Genomic DNA, 21546 nt, shown 5'->3' with positions numbered 1-21546 from the left:
GTTCTGTCACCTGACCCTACTGCAGAGGTTTGGGTAGATGCCACCATTGACAGATACCATACGCTTTCACCTAGCTGGACCATCAATGAATTGAACCTAGGCACTTCGGGTGGCGGGGAGGGGGGGAACCTCTGCGATTCAAAATCCCCCCTGAGGTACTGGATCTTTAGGGAGAAGGATAAAGCTTCCCTGAAAGGGTGTCTGCCACTCCTTCACATAAAACTGAGACAACGCTAGGGCCAGGTTGGCTCCACTCTTGAATGGACTATTTTCCTCTGGCCGGCAAAGCCTGTTGCGTCCCTCGCTTGCTAACCATTCAGTCTAAGTGGCCTTGGAATGGGGATGGGGCGTGGGGAAGGGGGGAATCCCCAGGCCGCCCTGCGAGAAAGCTCAGCTCTCTGGAGATGGAGCTGTTGTATTTGGCGCCTTGTCCGGCAGGTGGCGCTGCTGTACTGCGAAACAGTCTCTCAGCACATTCTCTTCTCTAATGCGTCCGTTTTTTTCTTTCATCCAGGGATTTCATTTTGTTTTCTTTAGCTCACCCGGGAGGGGACAGGAGTCATCTCTACATGGGGTGATCTCCGCATCGGACAAGTTCTTTTGGTCCTTTGTGGGCATTTAGAATACACATAGAATACATCAATTTTTATTTTATTATTTTTTTAAGTTTTTATTTAAATTATAGTTAGTGAACATATAGTGTAATACTGGTTTTGGGAATAGAATTTAGTGATTCATCACTTAAATGTAGCACCCAGTGCTCATCTCAAGTAATACCCATTACCTATTTAGCCCATCCCCCACCCACTTCCCCTCTAGCAACCCTGTTTGTTCTCTTATAGTTAAGAATCTGTTTCATGGTTTGACCCTTCTCTCCTTTTATTTTCCCGTGTTTTTGTTTCTTAAATTCCACATGAGTGAAATCATATGGTATTTGTCTTTCTTTTTTTTTTTTTTTAATGTTTATTCATTTTTGAGAGACAGAGACAAAGCATGAGCGGGGAAGGGGCAGAGAGAGAGGGAGACATAGAATCGGAAGCAGGCTCCAGGCTCCGAGCTGTCAGCACAGAGCCCGATGCGGGGCTCAAACTCACGAACTGCAAGATCATGACCTGAGCTGAAGTTGGACCCTCAACCGACTAAGCCACCCAGGCGCCCTGGTATTTGTCTTTCTATCACTGACTTATTTCGCTTAGCATAATACACTCTAGCTCTTGCAAATGGCAAGATTTCATTCTTTTAGATGGTTGAGTGACAGTCCATTGTATATATACACCACATCTTTTTTATCCCTTCGTGAATCGATGGACATTTGGGCTCTCTCCATAGTTTGGCTATTGTTGATAGTGCTGCTATACACAACAGTGCATGTGCGTCTTCAAATCAGTATTTTTGGATCCTTCACTGGGCTGTAGGGTAATTGTATTTTTTACTTTTTGAGGAACCTCCATACTGTTTTCCAGAGTGGCTGCACCAGTTTGCATTCCCACCAACAGAGAGTGTTAGAGGGTTCCTTTCTCACATCCTTGCCAACCTCTTTTGTTTCCTGTGTTAGAACACATCAGTTTAAAAAATTCATCCTATTTTATTTATTGAGTACCACTTTATGCTAGGAAGTGTTCTAAACAGAAGTAAAACAAACAGAACTATCTTCGTAGAACACACACACTAGGAAGAGAGACAATAAACAGACAAATGAGTAAATATATAAACTAACAAGTACAATAGCAATCACAAAGCATGATGAAAGGACATTAGATGGCTAGATGTTGCTATTTTCTTTTTTTTTTTTTTAATCCTCCTGATCAACGTTTTTTATTTATTTTTGGGACAGAGAGAGACAGAGCATGAATGGGGGAGGGGCAGAGAGAGAGGGAGACACAGAATCGGAAACAAGCTCCAGGCTCCGAGCCATCAGCCCAGAGCCTGACGCGGGGCTCGAACTCACGGACCGCGAGATCGCGACCTGGCTGAAGTCGGACGCTTAACCGACTGCGCCACCCAGGCGCCCCGCTATTTTCTCATTATACGCTAAATCAAGATCACTTTAGCTTTAATCCCCCTTGCAAACATTGCTTACATCCTATCAGTTGAATTTGGGCACTTTATTTTTCCTACGGAAATGCAGAAGCTGCCAGGAGATTAGCTGTTCTTTGATGGGAGGTTGAAGAAGGGCGAGGAGTAAGGGAAGGAGAGGGTAGTCTGGATGGAGGACTCAATGAGGAGACTTCCCCTCCCCCCCCCCCCCCCCCCATTTTCAGCACCCAGCACTGCCTCCTGCCATGGGGCTACATGCGAGGGCTTCTGAATCCAACTGTAAAAGTTTTGAGTCCCCTCTCTGCCCAGGATTCCCCAGCACACTCAACTTTTTGAATCTGCAGTTTTATGCTTTCATCAAATTGAGAAAATTGTGGTCATTATGTTTTCAATTGTTGCCTCCTTTGGTAACTCTCTGGTGCTTTCAGGTAACTGTTTTTCCTATTTTGTGCAGAGTTTATATTTTTTTCTGCAGAATTGGTCCAGATAGTTGGATGCCAGAATCTCTGGAGGGTAGACCAAGATGTTGGGTAGTAGAATGTATTGTTTTCTCATCCTAATGCTTTCTGTAGTTCTCCAGTAACAAATAACAGTATGCAATTCTCTGTGGTTCATATATCCTCACAAATCTGAGCATCTCTGACCCCAGAAATGAATGACACTTACTCATCAAGCATCCACGCTACACTGACAGGAGGGTCAGTTGGCCAAGACTTGAGCTAGAAGTATACTAAGAATTTGCTTAGTATTCAAGATTTTGAGCACTTTTCTCAAATTATTTGTGGCAATCAATAATTTTAACATTGCAATTATTTTATTTATTTTTTAATGTTTATTTTTGAGAGAGAGAGAGAGAGAGAGAGAGAGGATCCAAAGCAGGCTCCAGGCTCTGAGCTGTCAGCACACAGCCTGATCCAGTGTTCGAACCTTCCAACCACAAGATCATGACCTGAGCCAAAGTCAGATGCCTAACCGACTGAGCCACCCAGGCACCTCTAACATTGCAATTATTAAAAATTGAACTAAAAAAAATGGACTAAAGAAGAATGCTTTGTGATATAGAAAGGTGTTCACCATATAATGGAGGAAAATGTTACCGGAATTATGTACCATTACGGTCCCATTTTTCTAAGTTGTTTATTTACGTATAGAGATCTCAACCGGGGTGTGAAAGGAAAATATGTTTTAAGCTACAAGCTACAAATGTTAATTGTGTTCGCAGTAGTTCTGAGTTGTGGGATTATGGATGATACCTTCCCTCCTTTTTCACTCCTCTTTTCTCCACAGTAAACAGTCTAATTTCCTCCACTCTCTATCCCCCTTCCCTGCTGTTTCTCCATAGCCTTTCCCACCATTCGATATACTATTTATTTTCCTAATTCATTTGCATATACCATTTATTTTGCTCATTCACTTAAAAGTCAGATCTTAATTAAGAGGCCAGGGAATTTTGCCTGTTTTTTCCCTGCTGTGTCCCCCCTGCATGACTTCTCCTATAGTTTTCTTAGTCTCCCCCGACTGCAGGGGCCGCTTCCACTGTCAGGGGCAGTCTGGCTGCAGAGACTGCTTCCGAACAGTAAGAATACTGACTGACAGGCCTGGCAGGAGGGACATTTACTAATTTGTCGTCGTCGTCGTCACACTGGTGATAGGACACAGCCGGAGTTCCCGGACGCTGTTCTTCCCGTGGCAAAACTTAGCACAGGAAGAAAACCACGCCCCCACGAGCCAGGCTCGCGGGCCAAGCCGGAGCCACCCCGCGCTCACACGGACAAGGCGCCGCATAGCAAAGCTGCCCTGAACGCGCCAGGGAGCCGGCTGCCACGCGGTAAGATAGCACATGTGACCAGGTAACTAGGGACGCTTCCGGTCTCCAAGCGAGGGGAGGGGGAAAGCGCGCGCCGCGCGCCTGCGCACTCTCCCGCCCAACTCCTCCAGGGCCCTGACCCCCTGGCCACGCCCTCCGAGCACGGAGGCGCTGGAAGGAGGCGTGTACGCTCGGCGCTCTGCTTCCTCCCCGAGTAGAAGGACACGCCCCTCCGCCAAGCCCCGCCCCTCCACCGCTGCTCGGGCTCCGCCCCCTCGCCCCGCCAGCCTCGGGAGTTTCGCCGCCTGAGCGCTCGGAGCCCGGGCGTTTGCCACTGAGGCGCCTCGGCCGAGAGCGGTGGTTTCCGGGCGGAGACCGGTGGGCTGTTCCGGCGGGTCAGGAGTCGGAGGCCGGGGGCCGGGCAGGCGGGGCGGGCCGCCCTGACCGCGACGGCAGAGCCTAAGTCCGGACGCCGCTGCGGAGCATCCCCCGTGCCGACTACATTTCCCAGAGGCCCGCGAGGCGGGTGCGCGGAGGCCGAGGCTGCGGGGCGGGGGCGTGTGCGGGACGCAGAGAGGCCGGGGGGCGGGGTGTGCGCGCGCGTGGGGCCCACGGGACCCGCGAGGCCGGCGCTACAGGGGTGTGCTGGCGGGTGTGTGAGACAAGTGAGGTGCGAGCGTGTGGAAAGTGAGCTCTCGTGCGAGCCTCGAGGACAGGCTAAGTGGGATGAGTGTGAGGTGCCAGAGACGGTGGGAGGTGTGTGTGTGTGTGTGTGTGTGTGTGTGTGTGTGTGTGTGAGAGTGTGAGCTGCCCGAGATGGTGGAAAGTGTGAGTGTGAGCTGCCCGAGATGGTGGGAGGTGTGTGTGTGAGAGAAAGCATGAGGTGCCAAGAGCATGTTGGTGTGAGTGTGTGAGACTGCATGCAGTATGTGTGTTTGGCCTATGAGGTACGAGTGTGTGTGTGTCTGAGTGTGAGAGCGGGCATTCCGTATTTAGTGTGTGTGAGATGCGGGGGGAGGGGCGCAGTGACAACTGGAGAGAGCAGGGTGTGTTTGTGTCGTGTTAAAAAGGAAGCCCCGGGCCCAAGTTGGCACCACTTAGGCCGAGTCCCCAGATGGGCGGTTAATACCCAACCTAATTGCAGGTTCAGCCTACCCGAAATGGAGTTTTAGCTGGCCAGTCAAGAATTTTCTGGACGGTACCAATGAGGCAGTCTGTCGCATGGGCCCTCTCCCTCCCACAAAGGAAGAAGAGGTCATCTGTGTGAGACCCCCGGCCATTCCCCCCACGCCTGAAACAGCCCTTTCCCTTTTTTTCTGATAAAGTCCTGCCCCACCTCCTTCCCATTGAAACACCGGTTTTGTACAACCGGTCGGAGCTCCCCTCCACTTGCAGGACGCGGTGTAGCCTGTTCTGGAATTGATGGAAGGAGCCAATTAGAAATGTACACTTCACCCAGTTGAATTTTGTTCTTGAACAGTATCTGCATGTGACAGGAACCCAGGAGTCTTCGAAGGAGTCCACTGAGAGAGTGTGTGTGTGCGCGCACGTGCGCGAGCGAGCCTCGAGTGGGAGAGACCATCATGTTTGTGTGTGAGAGGAAACCTAGTGGTGTGGTTGTGTGTGAGACCAAAGCGAGCAGGGGGGGAGACCGCGTGAAGCGTCGATTGTCCCCTGAAGGCTTGCAGGGCTCTCTGGGACCGTGGTGTATGTGACCTCACTTGAGGTGCCTTCCTCGGGATGTGGGTTCTTGGGATTCTGTCCTCTGTGGTCAGGAAGTGGGTGAGATCCCGTGTCCGTGTTGGCGCGTCACCCTGTATGCTCAGAGCTGGCCCCGAGTGACTGACGTGTAGGGGGACACTACTGGGAAGGTGGATAGCACGACCTTCTTGATGTGTGTTGGGATTTGGTGTTGTGTGTTGCTCAGGTGACACTCCTAGACCAGAATTCCCTGCTCCCCGTTCAAAAATTCCAGTAAAAAGCAATAGGTGGGGTGACTGACCGGAGAAGGAGACACCCTCAGTTCTGGGTGCCAAAAAGGAGGGCACACGAAGGGACCGAAGGCGGAGGTGAGAGTGAAGCTGGCAGAATGGGACGCTAAAGGGACCATTGTCCCATGGAGGGAGGCAGGCGAAGCCTGTGCGGGTTTGGGTGGAGGGCCTCCGGTGCGTTTAGGAGTCAGATTTTCAGACTGTAGACCATGTCAAAGCATGAAGCAGAGATACAACGAGGGAAAGGTCTGCCTCTACCTATAAAAATAAGGCCAAAAAAATAGGAAGGCAACTTTTAGGAAAAACATTAAATTTAGGGCCTTGAGCATAAGAGAGACATTTGTAAGTTACAGTCCTCTGTGGCCGCAGGGTGCCTGGAATCTCCGGGTTATTTGGGCGGAGGAATCACGGAGAGCGGGGAGGAAGAAGAGGAAGACAATTTTCAGGCTTACGATTCTGAGAGTGCAGAGCAACCCTCACCTTCTCACTCCCCTTTCTGTCCCTCCAGCCCTGTTCTCTGGGACACTGCCGTTCTCCAAGAGAGAAGCCAGGAAGGGAAGGCAGAGATGACTGTTGAACTAGTGAAAGCCATATCCCAGGTTAGTTACTTCCTTTCTCATCCGAGGAAGGCAGTCTTATTCTTTAGGATTTAATAATGCCTCTTTTCTTTTGAAAATTCCCTGATTCACAGCGGCCTTGAAGGGCCTGGTTCCCGGTTTTCCCAGAGGGCACTAACTCCCAGAGGGCGTGCGTCTTCAACTCTTCAATCTCCTGTTAATCCATCTTCAAATCTAAGCTTCCATTATTGCATTTTTAGTTTTAGAATGTCTATTTGATTGTTTAATGTAATTCCCCATTTTCTGCCCAAGTTCAACATCTTTTGTATTAATTCCTTAGAAATATTAATTCTTTTGCCATACTTGTCAGATAATTCTGTCATTTGGATCTCCTGTGAGTTTCTGTTATCATATTTTTTTTTGACGTTTATGTATTTTTGAGACAGAGACAAAGCATGAACAGGGGAGGGTCAGAGAGAGGGAGACACAGAATCTGAAACAGGCTCCAGGCTCTGAGCTGTCAGCACAGAGCCCGACGTGGGGCTTGAACTCACGGACCGCGAGATCATGACCTGAGCCGAAGTCGGCTGCCTAACTGACTGAGCCACCCAGGCACCCCTCTGTTTTCATATTTTTTTCCTCTTGATTTTGTTTCATGTGTGTCATTATTTTGGGTTAAGTGCTAGACTTTGTATATTAAAAAATCTTAGAGATAATTTGAAGCTTTGACATCTTCCTCTTGATAGTGTTCAATTTTTGGAAATAGATTTTAAAAGTAAACTTTATTTTTTACAACAGAAAAAATGCGAAGACAGTGCTAGGAGCATCCAAACACCACAGTCAGCTTCCCCTGTTATTAGCGTCTTACATTAGTTCGTATGGTACATTTGTTACAGTTAATGAACCAATATTGGTATGTTGTTATTAACTAAACTTCATGCTTCGTTCAGATTTTCTGTTTTTATTTAATGTATTTTTTTTCTGTTCCAGGATGCTACCCAGGAGACCACATTACATTAGTAGTTCTATCTCCTAAAGCTGCGATAGTTTCTCATACTTTCCTTCTTTTCATTGACCTTGTCAGTTTTGAGGGGTACTCAGGTATTTTGTAGAATGTCTCTCATATCTGCTATTTTTTGCATGATTAGACTGTAGTAATATATTTTTTGAAGGAAAATCACAGAGGTAAAGTTCCATTTTCATCATATATCAAAGGTTTACGCCATCAATGTGATGAATTACTGTCCCTGATTACTTGGTAGAGGTAGTGTTTGCCAGGTTTCCCCAATGTAAGGTTACTCTTTGTTCCACTTTTTCATACTGTACTCTTCAGAAGAAAGTCACTATGCGCACCCCACAGCTAAGGAGTGGGAAGTTATGGGGGCTCCTGGGAGGCTCAGTCGGTTAAACGTCCGGCTGTTGACTTTGGCTCTTGACTTCGGCTGAGGTCATGATCTTGTGGTCTGTGAGTTTGAGCCCCACATCAGGCTCTGTGCTGACAGCTCAGAGCCTGGAGCCTGCTTCGGATTCTGTGCCTCCCTCTCTGTCTGCCCTACCCCCGCTCATGCTGTGTGTCTCTCTCTCTGTCTCTCTCTCTCAAAACTAAACTTAAAAAAAAAAAAGAAGCAGGAAATTGTGTTCCCTCTCGAGAGTGAAGCATGTGAGTAAATGATTTGGAACCCTTCTGTATCAGACATTTGTCTGTTCTCCTCTACTTATTTATGCAGTCACTTACTTGTATCAGCGTAGACTCACGCATATTTATTTTGTGCCATAGGTTGTAATCCAATACTACTTTATTTTGTCGTTCACATCATTCTAGCTTTGGCATTAGGAGCTCTTTTAGCGACTCCTGTGTCCTGGTGACACACCCTGTGGTTGCGGGGTATTTTTTGTGTGCTGAACACTGACTTGGACGCTGCATATCTAGGCTATCCTGTATCCTTCCACACGAGTCCTCCAGTGAGCCACTTCTCCGTGGTGGGGATGGTTCACTTTTGCTTCAGGCACACAGCTCTGCTAAGCACAACTCAGTCTAGGCAGGAGCTGAAATGCTGAGAGGCAGGGGCTCAGTCCTTCTGAAAGCTGCGTTATTTCTGGCTCACCATCGATTCGGGGTGTAGTCCTTCCTTTGGGCTCTCAACCAAAAGCCGTGGGATGTTTACCAGAACCTATGCTTGGCAGATTATAGTAACCTGTGAGCAGTCTAGATTAGCATTTATTGTTGTTTCTCCTCACATGTCAGTCTTGAGTCCTTAACTTGTCAGCTGTGAGCATTTTATCAAGCTACTTCTGCTTGGGAAGTCTGAATAAAATCTCACTGGGTATCCTAATATTGGAGATTGTGGAAATAATTTATGGTATAAAGCATGTTTGGGGAAATCTTTGCCTTGTCTTTGGGCATTTATGGTATTTTATAATGTGGAAGGGCTAATCCTCTTCCCATTGCTCCTCTTCTCCAGAATTCTCTTGACTGTTATTTATTTTTAAGTTTATTCATTTATTTTGAGGGTGAGGGGGAGAGAATCCCAAGAAGGCTCCGTGCTGTCAGCACAGAACCTGACACAGGGCTCAAGCTCACAAACCGTAAGATCATGACCTAAGCTGAAATCAAGAGTCACACACTTAAATGACTGAGCCACCAGGTGTGCCTCTTGACTATTAGAAGTTTATTTTTCTAGCAAATATTAGAATCATGCAGTTTTTTAAAACTGGTTACTTTAGAGTTATTTAGCAAATACTTAAAAAAAATTTTTTTTAATGTTTATTCATTTTTGAGAGACAGAGAGAGACAGAGCCTGAGTGGGGAAGGGGCAGAGAGAGAGGGAGACACAGAATCCGAAGCAGGCTCCAGGCTCTGAGCTGCCAGCACAGAGCCCGACGTGGGGCTCGAACCCACGAACTGGGAGATCATCACCTGAGCCTAAGTCAGACGCTCAACTGACTGAGCCACCCAGGCAGCCCCGCAAATACTTTTGACCTTGTCCATGTGAGATAGTCTTTCAGATTCTGGCAGTGCAGCAAGAAACAACAAAGACTGTGTCCCTGCGGAACCTCCATTCTAGAAGGGGAAAAAGAATTTGTATACATTAAATAGTGAAACGTGCAGGTCTTTATTTGGACATAGGTTTTCGTTTTTCATGGGCAGATTAATCTGGGAGTACAATTTCTGGGTCATATGGTAAATTCATATTTGAATTCTTAAATGTTAAACTTTTTCAAAGTGGCTGTGCCACTCTGCAGCCTCAGCAGCAGTGTGTGAGGGCTCCCAGTGTTCCGTGTCCTCTCTAATGTTTGTTACCTGTTTTAGTAGCTTAATGTTATTACTGTCTGTTGGTTACTTGTAGATTTTCAAATAGATAAGGTTTTAAATTCATCTTTCCATAGTTTTGAAGTGCTCTGAATCCTGACCAGAGAATAGCCTGAAAATTTTGGAGTTTCAAATTTGTGAAAGCTTTTGTTGGCCTAGCATATGGCCAATTTTTCTTTACTGTATATTGCGGTATACCAGAAAGCTAAAAACTGCATTACCCAGGCTTCTTTGCAAATACCATTCTATATATGACTTATATATGCCAGGCAGAGGCTTCCAGTGTGATATATGGAAGGCAGAAGCCAGCAACAGGAAGCGGTGGTTAAGTTCAGGGAAATAGGATTTTATAGCCAACATGTTGGCACGTATTGGCAGATATGGCCGGTATTGGCAGGGGATTTGGTTGTTCTGGGCAGCACTGGCTGAAGTTCCTGCTGGTCTAATCCTAGCATGTTATATGCTTAGCTGTGGGTGACACTGGAGAATGGGATTTTGGAAAAATACCATCTTGGTCTAATTGGGCTTTTCTCCTTCTTTGTAGCAGGCAAACCTCATTCTTTAGTCCTTCTGGAAATCCCATATATTATTGGATACCTTGGAATAAATGTGTTTCTTCTTTAAAAAAAATTACAGGCTCTTCAAATGCTGTAAATTAGAATTTCATTGAATATAAGATAATCAGTAAAAAATTAAGTGCTGGACATATGTATATGTAAAGATATCCATATAAACATTGGGAAAATAATTAACCAGGAGTACCAGGATCACAGCAATCCAATTTATTCTTCTGGGGAATAACCCAAACACCCATTTCCTTTCTAGTGACCAAATTGTACCAAATAGTGGAAAAAATGTGACCCACTTTTTGCTTGCATTGATAAATTCATGTGAGTGAATTTGATTTTATAGAAACATGTGAAATGATAGGTATCAGCCAAAATGGTAGCCTCAGCTAACTAGAAGGTGCAAACCAGAATTCAGGAAAACCAGTAGCTCGCGGTGAATCTTAAAGTGTTAATACCGGAGCACCTGGCTGGCTCAGTTGGAAGAGCAAGTGACTCTTGATCTCTGGGTCATGAATTCGAGTCCCAGGTTGGGTATAGAGATTACTTGAAAATAAAATAACAACAACAACAAAATGTTAATACCTTTATGTGAAAAATATATGGAACATTTTCTCAACGGTGTGTATATCTTCTGAAGTCCCATACATTGAATATCTTTGTATCATACCTTTCTTTAAGTGTTTACTGTCAAAAAGCGAATTAAAATGTTCTGTGCATAGCTCTGTATATAGTCAGTTACCAGTGTCTTTGGTAACTTTGCAAATCAGGCATTGAACATGAAGATTTTTATTTCCTTTCTAAATTTTTTTTTTAACGTTTATTCATCTTTGAGAGACAGAGAGAGAGCATGAGTGGGGAAGGGGCAGAGAGAGGGAGACACAGAATCCGAAGCAGGCTCTAGGGTCTGAGCTGTCAAGCACAGAGCCCAATGAGGGGCTTGAACTCATGAACTTAAGATCATGACCTGAGCCAAAGTCGGATGCTCAACTGACTGAGCCACCCAGGTGCCCCAAAGATTTTTATTTTCAATGGAAATAAAGTTGAAGATGAAAAATGCCCGTAATATTTTTAAAAATTCCTTAGAGCCTGCTGGTGATTGTAACTGGACGTTAAATTTTTCTCAACGCATTTTATTCTTTAAGAAACAAAAAATTATATTTATCTGATTTCGTTTTGATATTGGCTAAGTATATAGGTTTATTGTGCTCAGACTCAGTGTGCAAATTGGATGTGTTGTAGTCTTATGTTGGGCGATCTCATATTACTACCCAATTTACTCTGGTATGGCATGTCATGCTAGTTCTTAATGACATAGCATGAGAAAATTGCATTCTGATTATATTCATTATTTTTATTGCATAAGAAAAAATAAAATCAGGCCTTGAATTTCAGTTCAATGCCCCTTCCCTTCTGAAACATTAGGGTCCCATTGAGTACCATTTGTAAAATATCAACTTAGATATTCCTTTTTTGTTGTTTTTAAAGGTTCAACCACAGATGTAGTCATTCCTTGAGGCTCTTATGTAGTGCCCTATGGCCACTTATCCGTATTTCGCCATGCCGAGAAATGGGTTAGCATCCTTTTATACAGTGCAATTTATCACTTCAGTAACTACTATTTTAGGTTGGAGCTTCATGTTATGATGGTTTAATTTTTCTTTCTCCCCCAAGGGCCATTGCTCACATAAAATAGGAACAATTTAAAACTTCAACTTGTATTTATGCATGAAAATGAGCATCAGTTAATCAAGAATGTATTTGTATCAGGACGCCTGGGTGGCCCAGTCGCTTAAGCATCCAACTCTTGATTTTGGCTCAGGTCATGATCTCGCCGTTGGTGAGATCAAACCCCGCATCAATAGTGCAGAGCCTGCTTGGGGTTCTTTCTCTCTCTGTCTTTGCTCCTCCCCCTCCTTTCAAAATAAAAACATTAAAAAATTGTATTTGTGTTATTTCAGGACTTGGTGACATTCAAGGATGTAGCAATAGACTTTTCTCAGGAGGAATGGGAATGGCTGAACCCTGCTCAGAGAAGTTTGTACAAGAATATGATGTTGGAGAACTATCGGAATCTGGTATCACTAGGTAAGAGTATTTTTCCTTCTTCATAATTTAGAATTACATTAGGGACTCTTTACATTTGTATTTATTATTAAAAAAATTTTTTTAACTGTGTGTAGGTATATTGAAATCTAAGAAACAGAGGACATTCAGGGATTAATGAAAATTTCAAATTAAGTCAGTGGATTTGATATGTATCACATAGTCCATGAGTGTGCCGTTTAGTCATTTGGAAACACAGGGCATGATGTGACTTTTCACTGGTCTCCTGTGCTGCCTTATTTCTTCTCTCCTACTGTACTGTTGTTATTCCCACTTAAGAGTAATGAGGTTCACCAAGAATATAGCTAATTATTATAAATTTAGAATATGGATTTTTAAAAACTATGTTTTTATAAACTGGCAATAAGTCAAACTGGTGAGACACAAACTATAAAAGTGGCTTCAGATATTCTTAGGGAAACTTACTTGAATCCTTCCCAGCTCTGGGGCCACCTCATTGTCTAGACTAGCTTTCTCTCTCTCTCTCTTTTTTTTTTTATTTAAGTTTTTAATGCTTATTTACTTTTGAGAGAGAGACAGAGACAAAGCACAAGCGAGGGAGGGGCAGAGAGAGAGAGGGAGACACAGAATCTGAAGCAGGCTCCAGGCTCTGACCTGTCAGCACAGAGCCCGACACGGGGCTTGAACTCATGGACTGTGAGATCATGACCTGAGCCGAAGTCGGACGCTTAGCCAACTGAGCCACCCAGGCGCCCCTAGACTAGCTTTGTGTTCTCTAAAAGGCCTCCTTAATCCTGGCTTGTGGTTCACCAAACTTCTTGAAACTAAATGTATGTCTTTTAGCAAATTTGAGTAATTGTTGACTTGCTTTCTTCAAATAAATTTTTTTCTGTTCTCTTCTGGTATTTGAATTACAAATATGTTAGAACCTTTTATATTATGCCCTAGGTGACTGAAGATCTGTTCATTATTTGAAGTCTTTTCTTGTTTGTATGTCAGATTAGATTAGATAATTTATATTGACTTCAAGTTTATTGACTCTTTGTGTATCTTCTTCAATGTCTTGTTAAGCCAATGTAATGGATTGTTAAATTTCCGATAGCATATTTTTCAATTCTCAACTTTCCACTAGGTACTTTTTTTATAATTTCTGTTTCTCTGCTGAGAAATTCTGAGTATATTTTCCTTTACATTTTTGGGTATAGATAAAACAGTGGTTTTTAAATCCTGGTCTACTAATTTCAACATCTGTGTTATCACTGCTTAGGTCTTCATTAATTGCTTATTTTTCTGAGTGTGATTCACTGTGTCCTCTTTCTACTTACGTCTAGTAATTATGGATTTTATCTCAAACACTATAAATAACACATTATAGAGACTGTAGGTTCTGTTATATTCTTCTGAAGAGTTTTGTGTTGTTTTTTAAAAGCAGTTAACTTGACTCAGACTCCAAACTCTGTCTCTAGAGGCTCTTTATAGTACATCACTTATTGGGTGTCTGATGATCCTGTGAAAATGCTGGGTAGCATTTCTGCCCCCAGCCCCTTAAAAATTGTTTACCTTTTATAGAGTTGACTGTTGGCAGTCCCACTAGACTATGCCAGAAGCTTTATGTATTCTGTCTTTAAAATGTGTTTTACTCCTTCATCTAGTCATTTGTGCTGTCTTCTTCCATCAGTATTAAGAAACTGGCTTATAGTTCTGAAATACCCAAACCATGGCCAGTTTTCATGTCTTCTTTTTTCTGTATGCAGGACTTTGCCTCTCTAAGCCATATGTGATCTCCTCATTGGAGCAAGGGGGAGAGCCTTGGGAGAAAAAGAATGAGATGACAGAAAGCCCAGGTGAGTGTGGGAGAACCCGGTAGGGGTATCTTTTCTAGGTAATGGCTCAGCTGTTTTCCAAGGTGGTACTTTTTCCTTTCATCTGCTTCTTAGAAATTCTTCTCAAGCCTTCCAAGCCTGAGGAGAAAACAGAAACTTCACTATGTAGCCTGGGCTCCCCAAACATCTTCTCTTCCACTTGGAGGTATCTCTTCTAATAAGCTGACTCATTTTGCAGAAATCTCTCCCCAGCTCTTTCGCATCCCCTCCTTCCTTTTGCCATGTGACTTATACAAGCTTCTCTGTTTCTTAAACCTTACTTAACTCCCAAATTAGGTCTGCTTAAAAATCAGAACATATGCTACTCCTTTCAATCTTTCTTTGCCTTCTTGTCACAAATGGGAAAGACCAGCCCCTACCAGCCCTTGTGTAACCAGCTCCATCCTACTTCTCTGACTTTATCCTCTAACACTTTTTAGCTTTTCCACTATATATTGCAAAGCTTTCTAAATGAGGTGAGGTGCCCAGATGTTCTTCAAGTGCATTAAAGGTATGCCAGCATACCGAATCTCTAAGCCTTGAGAGACCAGGTGAAGCAGAGACAGTCTGAGTTCCCAGTTTGCTTGCTTCTGGGTCACAGGCAGTATCATCCTTTGGCCTCTGTGTGTCTTACAAATGTCAATAAGTGCCTGACGGTACAGTTGAGAAGCACTGCTCTTACCCATTAGCACCTTTTCAGAACTTTCCACGCTCTTTACTGATTCAGACTTTTGGATTTCCTGTTTTCTCTGCCTAGAATGCTCTTCTCTTGGCTCTCTGTCCATGCTTGACTATCAGACCAGAGCTCAAAAACCATCTCATCAGGGGCCTTCCCTAACCACCTTATATAATGAACATTCCCTTATTCCAGCCCAATTACTTTCTACCAAGGTACTCTTTGTTTTCTTTGTAACACTCAGGAGAGCCTGTAATTAACCTGTTTATGGTTTACATGCCTATTTTCTGCCTCCCCCTCTGAACTGACAGTTCACAAAGACAAGGGAATGTTCAGATCATACACGGAAGTTAACACCTTTATGAGATTCTCCCTTCACTTCTTTAACAGTGTTTGATCTTCACGTCTTGCGACGATTTGGATTCTAGACTTCCAGGGTCCTCCAAATACCCAAATATTGGAAGAGAAATTAGCCCTGCTTAGACACACTTTATACTTTGGTTGTGTGGGAACCTACTATCAGCTTTAAATAGGGAAATAGAGGAACTTTCTGGATAAGAGGTAATAATTGGCCTTGTGAAGAATAGATGAAGAAGGCGGTGGGGGTGGGGGGGGTGGCATGGGTGCCTGGATGGCTCAGTAGGTTAAGTGTCCAGCTCTTGATTTTGGCTCAAGTCATGATCTCAAGGTTTATGAGACTGAGCCCTGCACCAGGCTCTGTGCTGACAGTGCAGAGTCTGCTTGGGACTCTGTCTCTCATGCTGTCTCTCTCTCTCTCTTTTTTCTCTCAAAATAAATACACATTTTTTTAAAAAAAGAAGAAAGAAGGAAAGGGGATGAAGTCTATAAATTTGATGGGATATTGAGTCATGGTATAGATTTAAGTATTATTAAGTAAACAAGATACCTCAGCATCTGTGTTGAGAAAGGCCAAAAAGATAAGGGACAGCCATGGCTCCCCATGGGAGGTTGGTGTTGAAGACTACCTTCCTGGGAAGAATCAGTGATGTCTCCAGTTTTCTGTTTCTCTGTCCACTGTTGCTCCCCTCATTTGTTTATGGAGGAAAAACCACAGATGATTGGTTCATTGAACCTTCAGGTGTCAATTCTAGAATTACCAAAGCCTGAGTATTCCTGATATCAGTAGTGACCTGGGATAGGAAGCTTGTTAATACCGTAAAGTCCTTCTTAACTGAGTTAGCAGATTGGATCTCTTCTGTCTCTGAACTCTTATACCAATTTTGCTTTTTACCACATGGGCTCTTGATATTTCATATTGATATTTCATATTTTCTTCTCAAGTTACTTTCTTTATTGGTCTTGCCTTTCTTTTTTTTTTTAGGTTTATTTTTTTTGAGAGAGAGAGAGAGAGAGAGAGAGAGAGAAAGACTGAGTGCAAGGAAGGGCAGAAAGAGGGAGACAGAATCCAAAGCAGGCTCCAGGCTCTAGGCTCTGAGCTGTCAGCACAGAGCCCAACGCACAGTTCAAACTCAGTCAACCACAAAATCATGACCTGAGCTGAAGTCAGATGCTTAACTGACTGAGCCACCCAAGTGTCCCTGGTCTTGTCTTTCTCATCACTTTCTATACTACTCAAGAACAGCTTGTCTTTTGTTATGTTCGTGTCCCTAATGCTTGACACATAGAAAATCGCTTCAGGGAGCGTTGGATTAGTCAGTCATTTGCTATGGATAAGTTACGAAAGGAAAGCACTTTCTCTTTTGCCCTTTCCTGATATCAACCTTTCCCCTGAAGTTTTCTCTTAGTATCATCTCTTCAATACAAATTTCTTCTTCGTATATTTATTGAGAACTTCTATATGCCTGAGTTTCTGTGACAGATGTTAAGCGGCTTAGTAGCAGTATTTAAAACATATGTATTCCTTCCCTGAAGCTTATATTCTAGCTTGCAAAGCAAGAAACTTATTTTAAGTGGCAGTAAAAAGAATTAATAATAGTAATACCCAGGGGCGCCTGGGTGGCTGAGTCGGTTAAGCATCTGACTTCAGCCTAAGTCATGATCTCGCGATTTGTGACTTCAAACCCCACATTGGGCTCTGTCCTGACAGTTCAGAGCCTGGAACCTGCTTTGGTTTCGGTGTCTCCCTCTCTCTCCGCCCCTCCCCTGCTCACTCTTTGTCTCTCTCAAAAATGAACAGATGTTAAATAATAGCAATACCCACCTACATGTCATTATAAAACTAGTTTATTCAAAAATACTTATGATGGGGCACCTGGGTGCCTCAGTTGGTTAAGCATCCAACTCCTTATCTCTGCTCCAGTCTTGATCTCAGGGTCGTGAGTTCAAACCTTGCATTGGGCTCTGCACTGGGCATGAAACCTACTTTAAAAAAAAAAAAAAGACTTAACCCCATTAAGATGTGGCCTGAGAAGTGAGAATGAGTAGATGAATGGAAAAATGCCCTAATATGGAGTCTCAAGTTCAGGGCTCTCTGAGAAATGCAGAGTTCACTATTGAACCATGTAGCAATGGTACACACAAACACTGTTTTACGGTTATGAGAAGATTAGGAATTTCCCTAAACCCCAAGGGAAGTCATGAAGCATGAAGTATTTGTGGTCAGTCGCTGGGAATCTATAGAGATTTTTGATCAGCAGTACTTATGTGATGATACCGGTATCTAAACAAAATTAACCTACGTGTATATGCAAGTCAACTAGAAGTAGGGAAGAATACAGGAATGGTATTTAATTTACAGTAAGTCATGTTAATGCAGAATAAAATATTGTCATTGTAGCCTACTTCTCCAGGACTCCATTACCTTCATTTAATTTTCTTAATCACCTTTTCTGTGTTTCCCTGAGCTCTTGAGATCTGCTTGCATATTTTTCAGTTGATGTTCCTGTGCATAGCACATTTTGTGGGGTTCATTGTTTTGGAATCACCTTGTCCTCATTAAATGTTTCCTTTGTTATATCCCATGAATAAGGAAACACTTGCTTATTTGGTATCTTTCAGATTTGGAATCTATGTATGAGACACACGAATTATCTCTGAAGCACTTCGTGTATGATGATGTGTTAATGGAGAGAATTACAGGCTATGGACTGGAGCATTCCACTTTCAGTGAAAACTGGAAATGTGAAGATCTTTTTGAGAGGCAGTTGGTAAGTCAAGAGACATTTATCAGGCAAGAAGTAATCACTCATAACAAAATCCTCACTGAGGAAATAGATCACAAATGTAACAAATCCAACAAATTCGTGCATCTAGACAATGTAGAGGAAAATGTTTATAACCATAAATCAGATAAAAAAAGCTTTTCTCAAAGTTCCATGGTAGTAAAACCCAAGAAAGCATATTCAGGAAAGAAACTTTTTAAATGTAATGAATGTGAGAAAACCTTTACCCACGGCTCCTCCCTTACCGTTCATCAGAGAATTCATACTGGTGAAAAACCATATGAATGTAAAGAATGTGGGAAAGCCTTCAACCAGAGTCAGCACCTTGTTCAACATCATAGGATACATACTGGAGAGAAACTCTTTGAATGTAAAGAGTGTAGGAAAGCCTTCAGCCAAAATGTGCACCTTATTCAGCATCAAAGAATTCACACGGGAGAAAAACCGTATAAATGTACAGAATGCAGAAAAGCCTTCAGCCAACCTGCACACCTTGCTCAACACCAGAGAATTCATACTGGGGAGAAGCCATATGAATGTAAGGAATGTGGGAAAGCCTTCAGTGACGGCTCATCCTTTGCCCGGCATCAGAGATGTCATACCGGCAAAAGACCTTATGAATGTATTGAATGTGAGAAGGCCTTCCGGCAGAACACGTCCCTTATTCGTCACTGGAGGTACTACCACACTGGGGAGAAGCCTTTTGATTGCATTGATTGTGGGAAGGCTTTCAGTGATCACATAGGCCTTATTCAGCATAGGAGAATTCATACTGGAGAGAAGCCCTACAAATGTAAAGTGTGTGGAAAAACCTTCAGTTATGGCTCATCCCTTACCGTCCATCAGAGAATTCACACAGGAGAGAAACCTTATGAATGTGTCATCTGTGGGAAAGCCTTCAGCCATCATGCCTCACTCACACAACACCAAAGAGTGCATTCTGGAGAGAAACCTTATAAATGCAAGGAATGTGGGAAAGCTTTTAGACAGAGTATACACCTTGCTAGTCACTTGAGAATTCATACTGGTGAAAAACCTTATGAATGTAAAGAATGTGGAAAAGCTTTCAGCATTAGTTCACAGCTGGCTACTCATCTGAGAATTCATACTGGAGAGAAACCTTATGAATGTAAGGAATGTGGCAAAGCTTTCAACCAGAGGGCACACCTTGCCCAACATCATAAAATTCACACAGGAGAGAAACCTTATGAATGTAAGGAATGTGGCAAAGCCTTCAGCCAGACTACCCGCCTTATTCAACATCAGAGAGTTCATACTGGAGAGAAACCCTATATATGTAGTGAATGTGGAAAGGCTTTTAGTGACAGCTCATCCCGTTCTCAGCATCGGAGACTCCATACGGGCCAAAGGCCCTATGAATGTGTTGAATGTGAGAAGGCATTTAGAACAAAATCCTCCCTTATTTGTCATCAAAGATGTCATACTGGGGAGAAACCTTATGAATGTAGTGTATGTGGTAAAGCCTTCAGCCATCGCCAATCTCTTACTGTTCATCAGAGAATCCATTCTGGAGAAAAACCGTATGAATGTCAGGAATGTGGGAAAACCTTCAGCCAGATTGGACACCTTAATCTACACAGAAGAATTCATACTGGAGAGAGGTCTTATGAATGTAAGGAATGTGGGAAGGTCTTCAGACAAAGTGCACACCTTACTCATCATCAGAAAGTTCATGCTGCAGAGTCCTCTCAGCCATGCAGCTCTTCCCCACCCCAGATCTCACCAAGCCCTGTGGATATATCTGCTAGATATTTTTGGAATTCATCCACTTTCAGTTCTCATTGCCCTAGTCCAAAACACAGTCATTTCACGTGGACTATTCCGGTATAAAAACTAGTCTTCCATTCTGTTTTATTCTCTTCAAGTTCATCCTTCACAATATTGCCATGGTGGTCTTTTAAAAATGTAAATGTAATTAAACGACCCTCCTCTTAAAACCCTGGTTATGAAAATGTAAACTTTCGATGCGTATAAAGTGCTTAGCATAGTGCCTGACCCAGAGCAAGTAGTACTTGGTAAATGTTAAGGCGGTGTCATTTAGAGTCTGCTTAAAATAATTTTTAAACAGTGAACTCTGGAAAGCAGTATATCAGTACTAGGAGATTATGATAATTTTGGAACTGAAACTATATCTTAAGGTGGATAATGAGGATTAGCACGTAGTGGTTTTTTTTTTTTTAATTTTTTTTTAACTTTTATTTATTTTTGAGACAGAGAGAGACAGAGCATGAACAGGGGAGGGGCAGAGAGAGAGGGAGACACAGAATCTGAAACAGGCTCCAGGCTCTGAGCAGTCAGCACAGAGCCCGACGCGGGGCTCGAACCCATGGACCGTGAGATCATGACCTGAGCCGAAGTCGGACGCTTAACCGACCGAGCCACCCAGGCGCCCCAGCACGTAGTGTTTTTAAAGTTCAATGTCCTAACAGAATAGCATAGTGGATTTCTTGTGCCTCCGAATCTGTATTCTTTGTTGCTGCAGAAATTCAGTGTGACCTGATACATAGAATATATTTTAGGAAGTGTCTAGAGCTCTGGCTAATACTGAAACAAAAGAATTAGAATTCACTGGTAAGAAGTATGACTGTGTTTAATCAAGGAAAAAAATAAAAATTCCTTAATATTGAAAACTTAAACAGTAGAGACCTTGAATAATCTAGCCTATTTTAAGATACCTGGGTTCACAGATTAATTCCAAACTTTCAAGGAATCACTAATTAAACTGTTGTAGAGTATAGAAAAAATATTTAAAATGCAATACTTTGAAGTGTTTGGAATCCTTCTTTCATGAGGCTAGTTCAATTCTGATATCAGCTCCCCTCAAAAATGAAATGATAGGGGCGCCTGGGTGGCTTGGTCGGTTGAGCATCCGACTTCGGCTCAGGTCACGATCTCACGGTCCATGGGTTCGAGCCCTGCGTCGGGCTCTGTGCTGACAGCTCAGAGCCTGGAGCCTGTTTCAGATTCTGTGTCCCCCTCTCTCTCTGCTCCTCCCCTGTTCATGCTCTGTCTCTCTCTGTCTCAAAAATAAATAAAAGTTAAAAAAAAATTAAAAAAAAATGAAATGATAGATTAATTTACTTATGGTTCTGTATAGAAAAGAAATTATTTTTTTATTTTTGTAAAAAAAATTTTTAATGTTTATTTTTGAGAGAGAGAGAGAAAGAGCAGGGGAGGAGCAGAGAGCGAGGGAGACTCAGAACCCAAAGCAGGCTCCAGGCTCTGAGCTGTCAGCACAGAGCCCTATGTGGGGCTTGAACTCATGAGCTGTGAGATCATAACCTGAGCCATGAAGTTGGATGCTTCACTGACTGTGCCACCCAGGGACCCCTAGAAAGGAAATTATTAATTTCAACTGAAGGAGACCGGAGGTTCTGAATAAATGGAGATCCATACATGTTTCTAGATGGAAGTTTCAATATTGTAAAGATGTCTACATTCACTCAATTCCAGTCATGATTACTAGGATATTTTTTACATTGACAGTTTTGTTCCGAAAATCATGCACA

General features: G+C 43.1%; 1 protein-coding gene across 1 annotated transcript; it reads left to right on the top strand.

Moving 5' to 3' along the window:
- The first annotated feature begins 6158 nt into the window (after positions 1-6158).
- On the top strand, positions 6159-21104 carry LOC125915826 (zinc finger protein 471-like). The gene is given in 5 exon segments (XM_049621855.1): positions 6159-6434; positions 12230-12356; positions 14090-14179; positions 17853-19630; positions 19632-21104. Coding segments are annotated over 5 exon segments (2271 nt in total). The 5' UTR covers positions 6159-6401; the 3' UTR covers positions 19875-21104.
- The last annotated feature ends 442 nt before the right edge of the window (positions 21105-21546 follow it).

This window comes from Panthera uncia, assembly GCF_023721935.1.
Source record: "Panthera uncia isolate 11264 chromosome E2 unlocalized genomic scaffold, Puncia_PCG_1.0 HiC_scaffold_19, whole genome shotgun sequence".
In the NCBI taxonomy this organism is placed as follows: domain Eukaryota; kingdom Metazoa; phylum Chordata; class Mammalia; order Carnivora; family Felidae; genus Panthera; species Panthera uncia.
The sequence above is the reverse complement of the archived record's forward strand: the minus strand, read 5'-3'. Positions and strand labels throughout refer to the sequence as shown.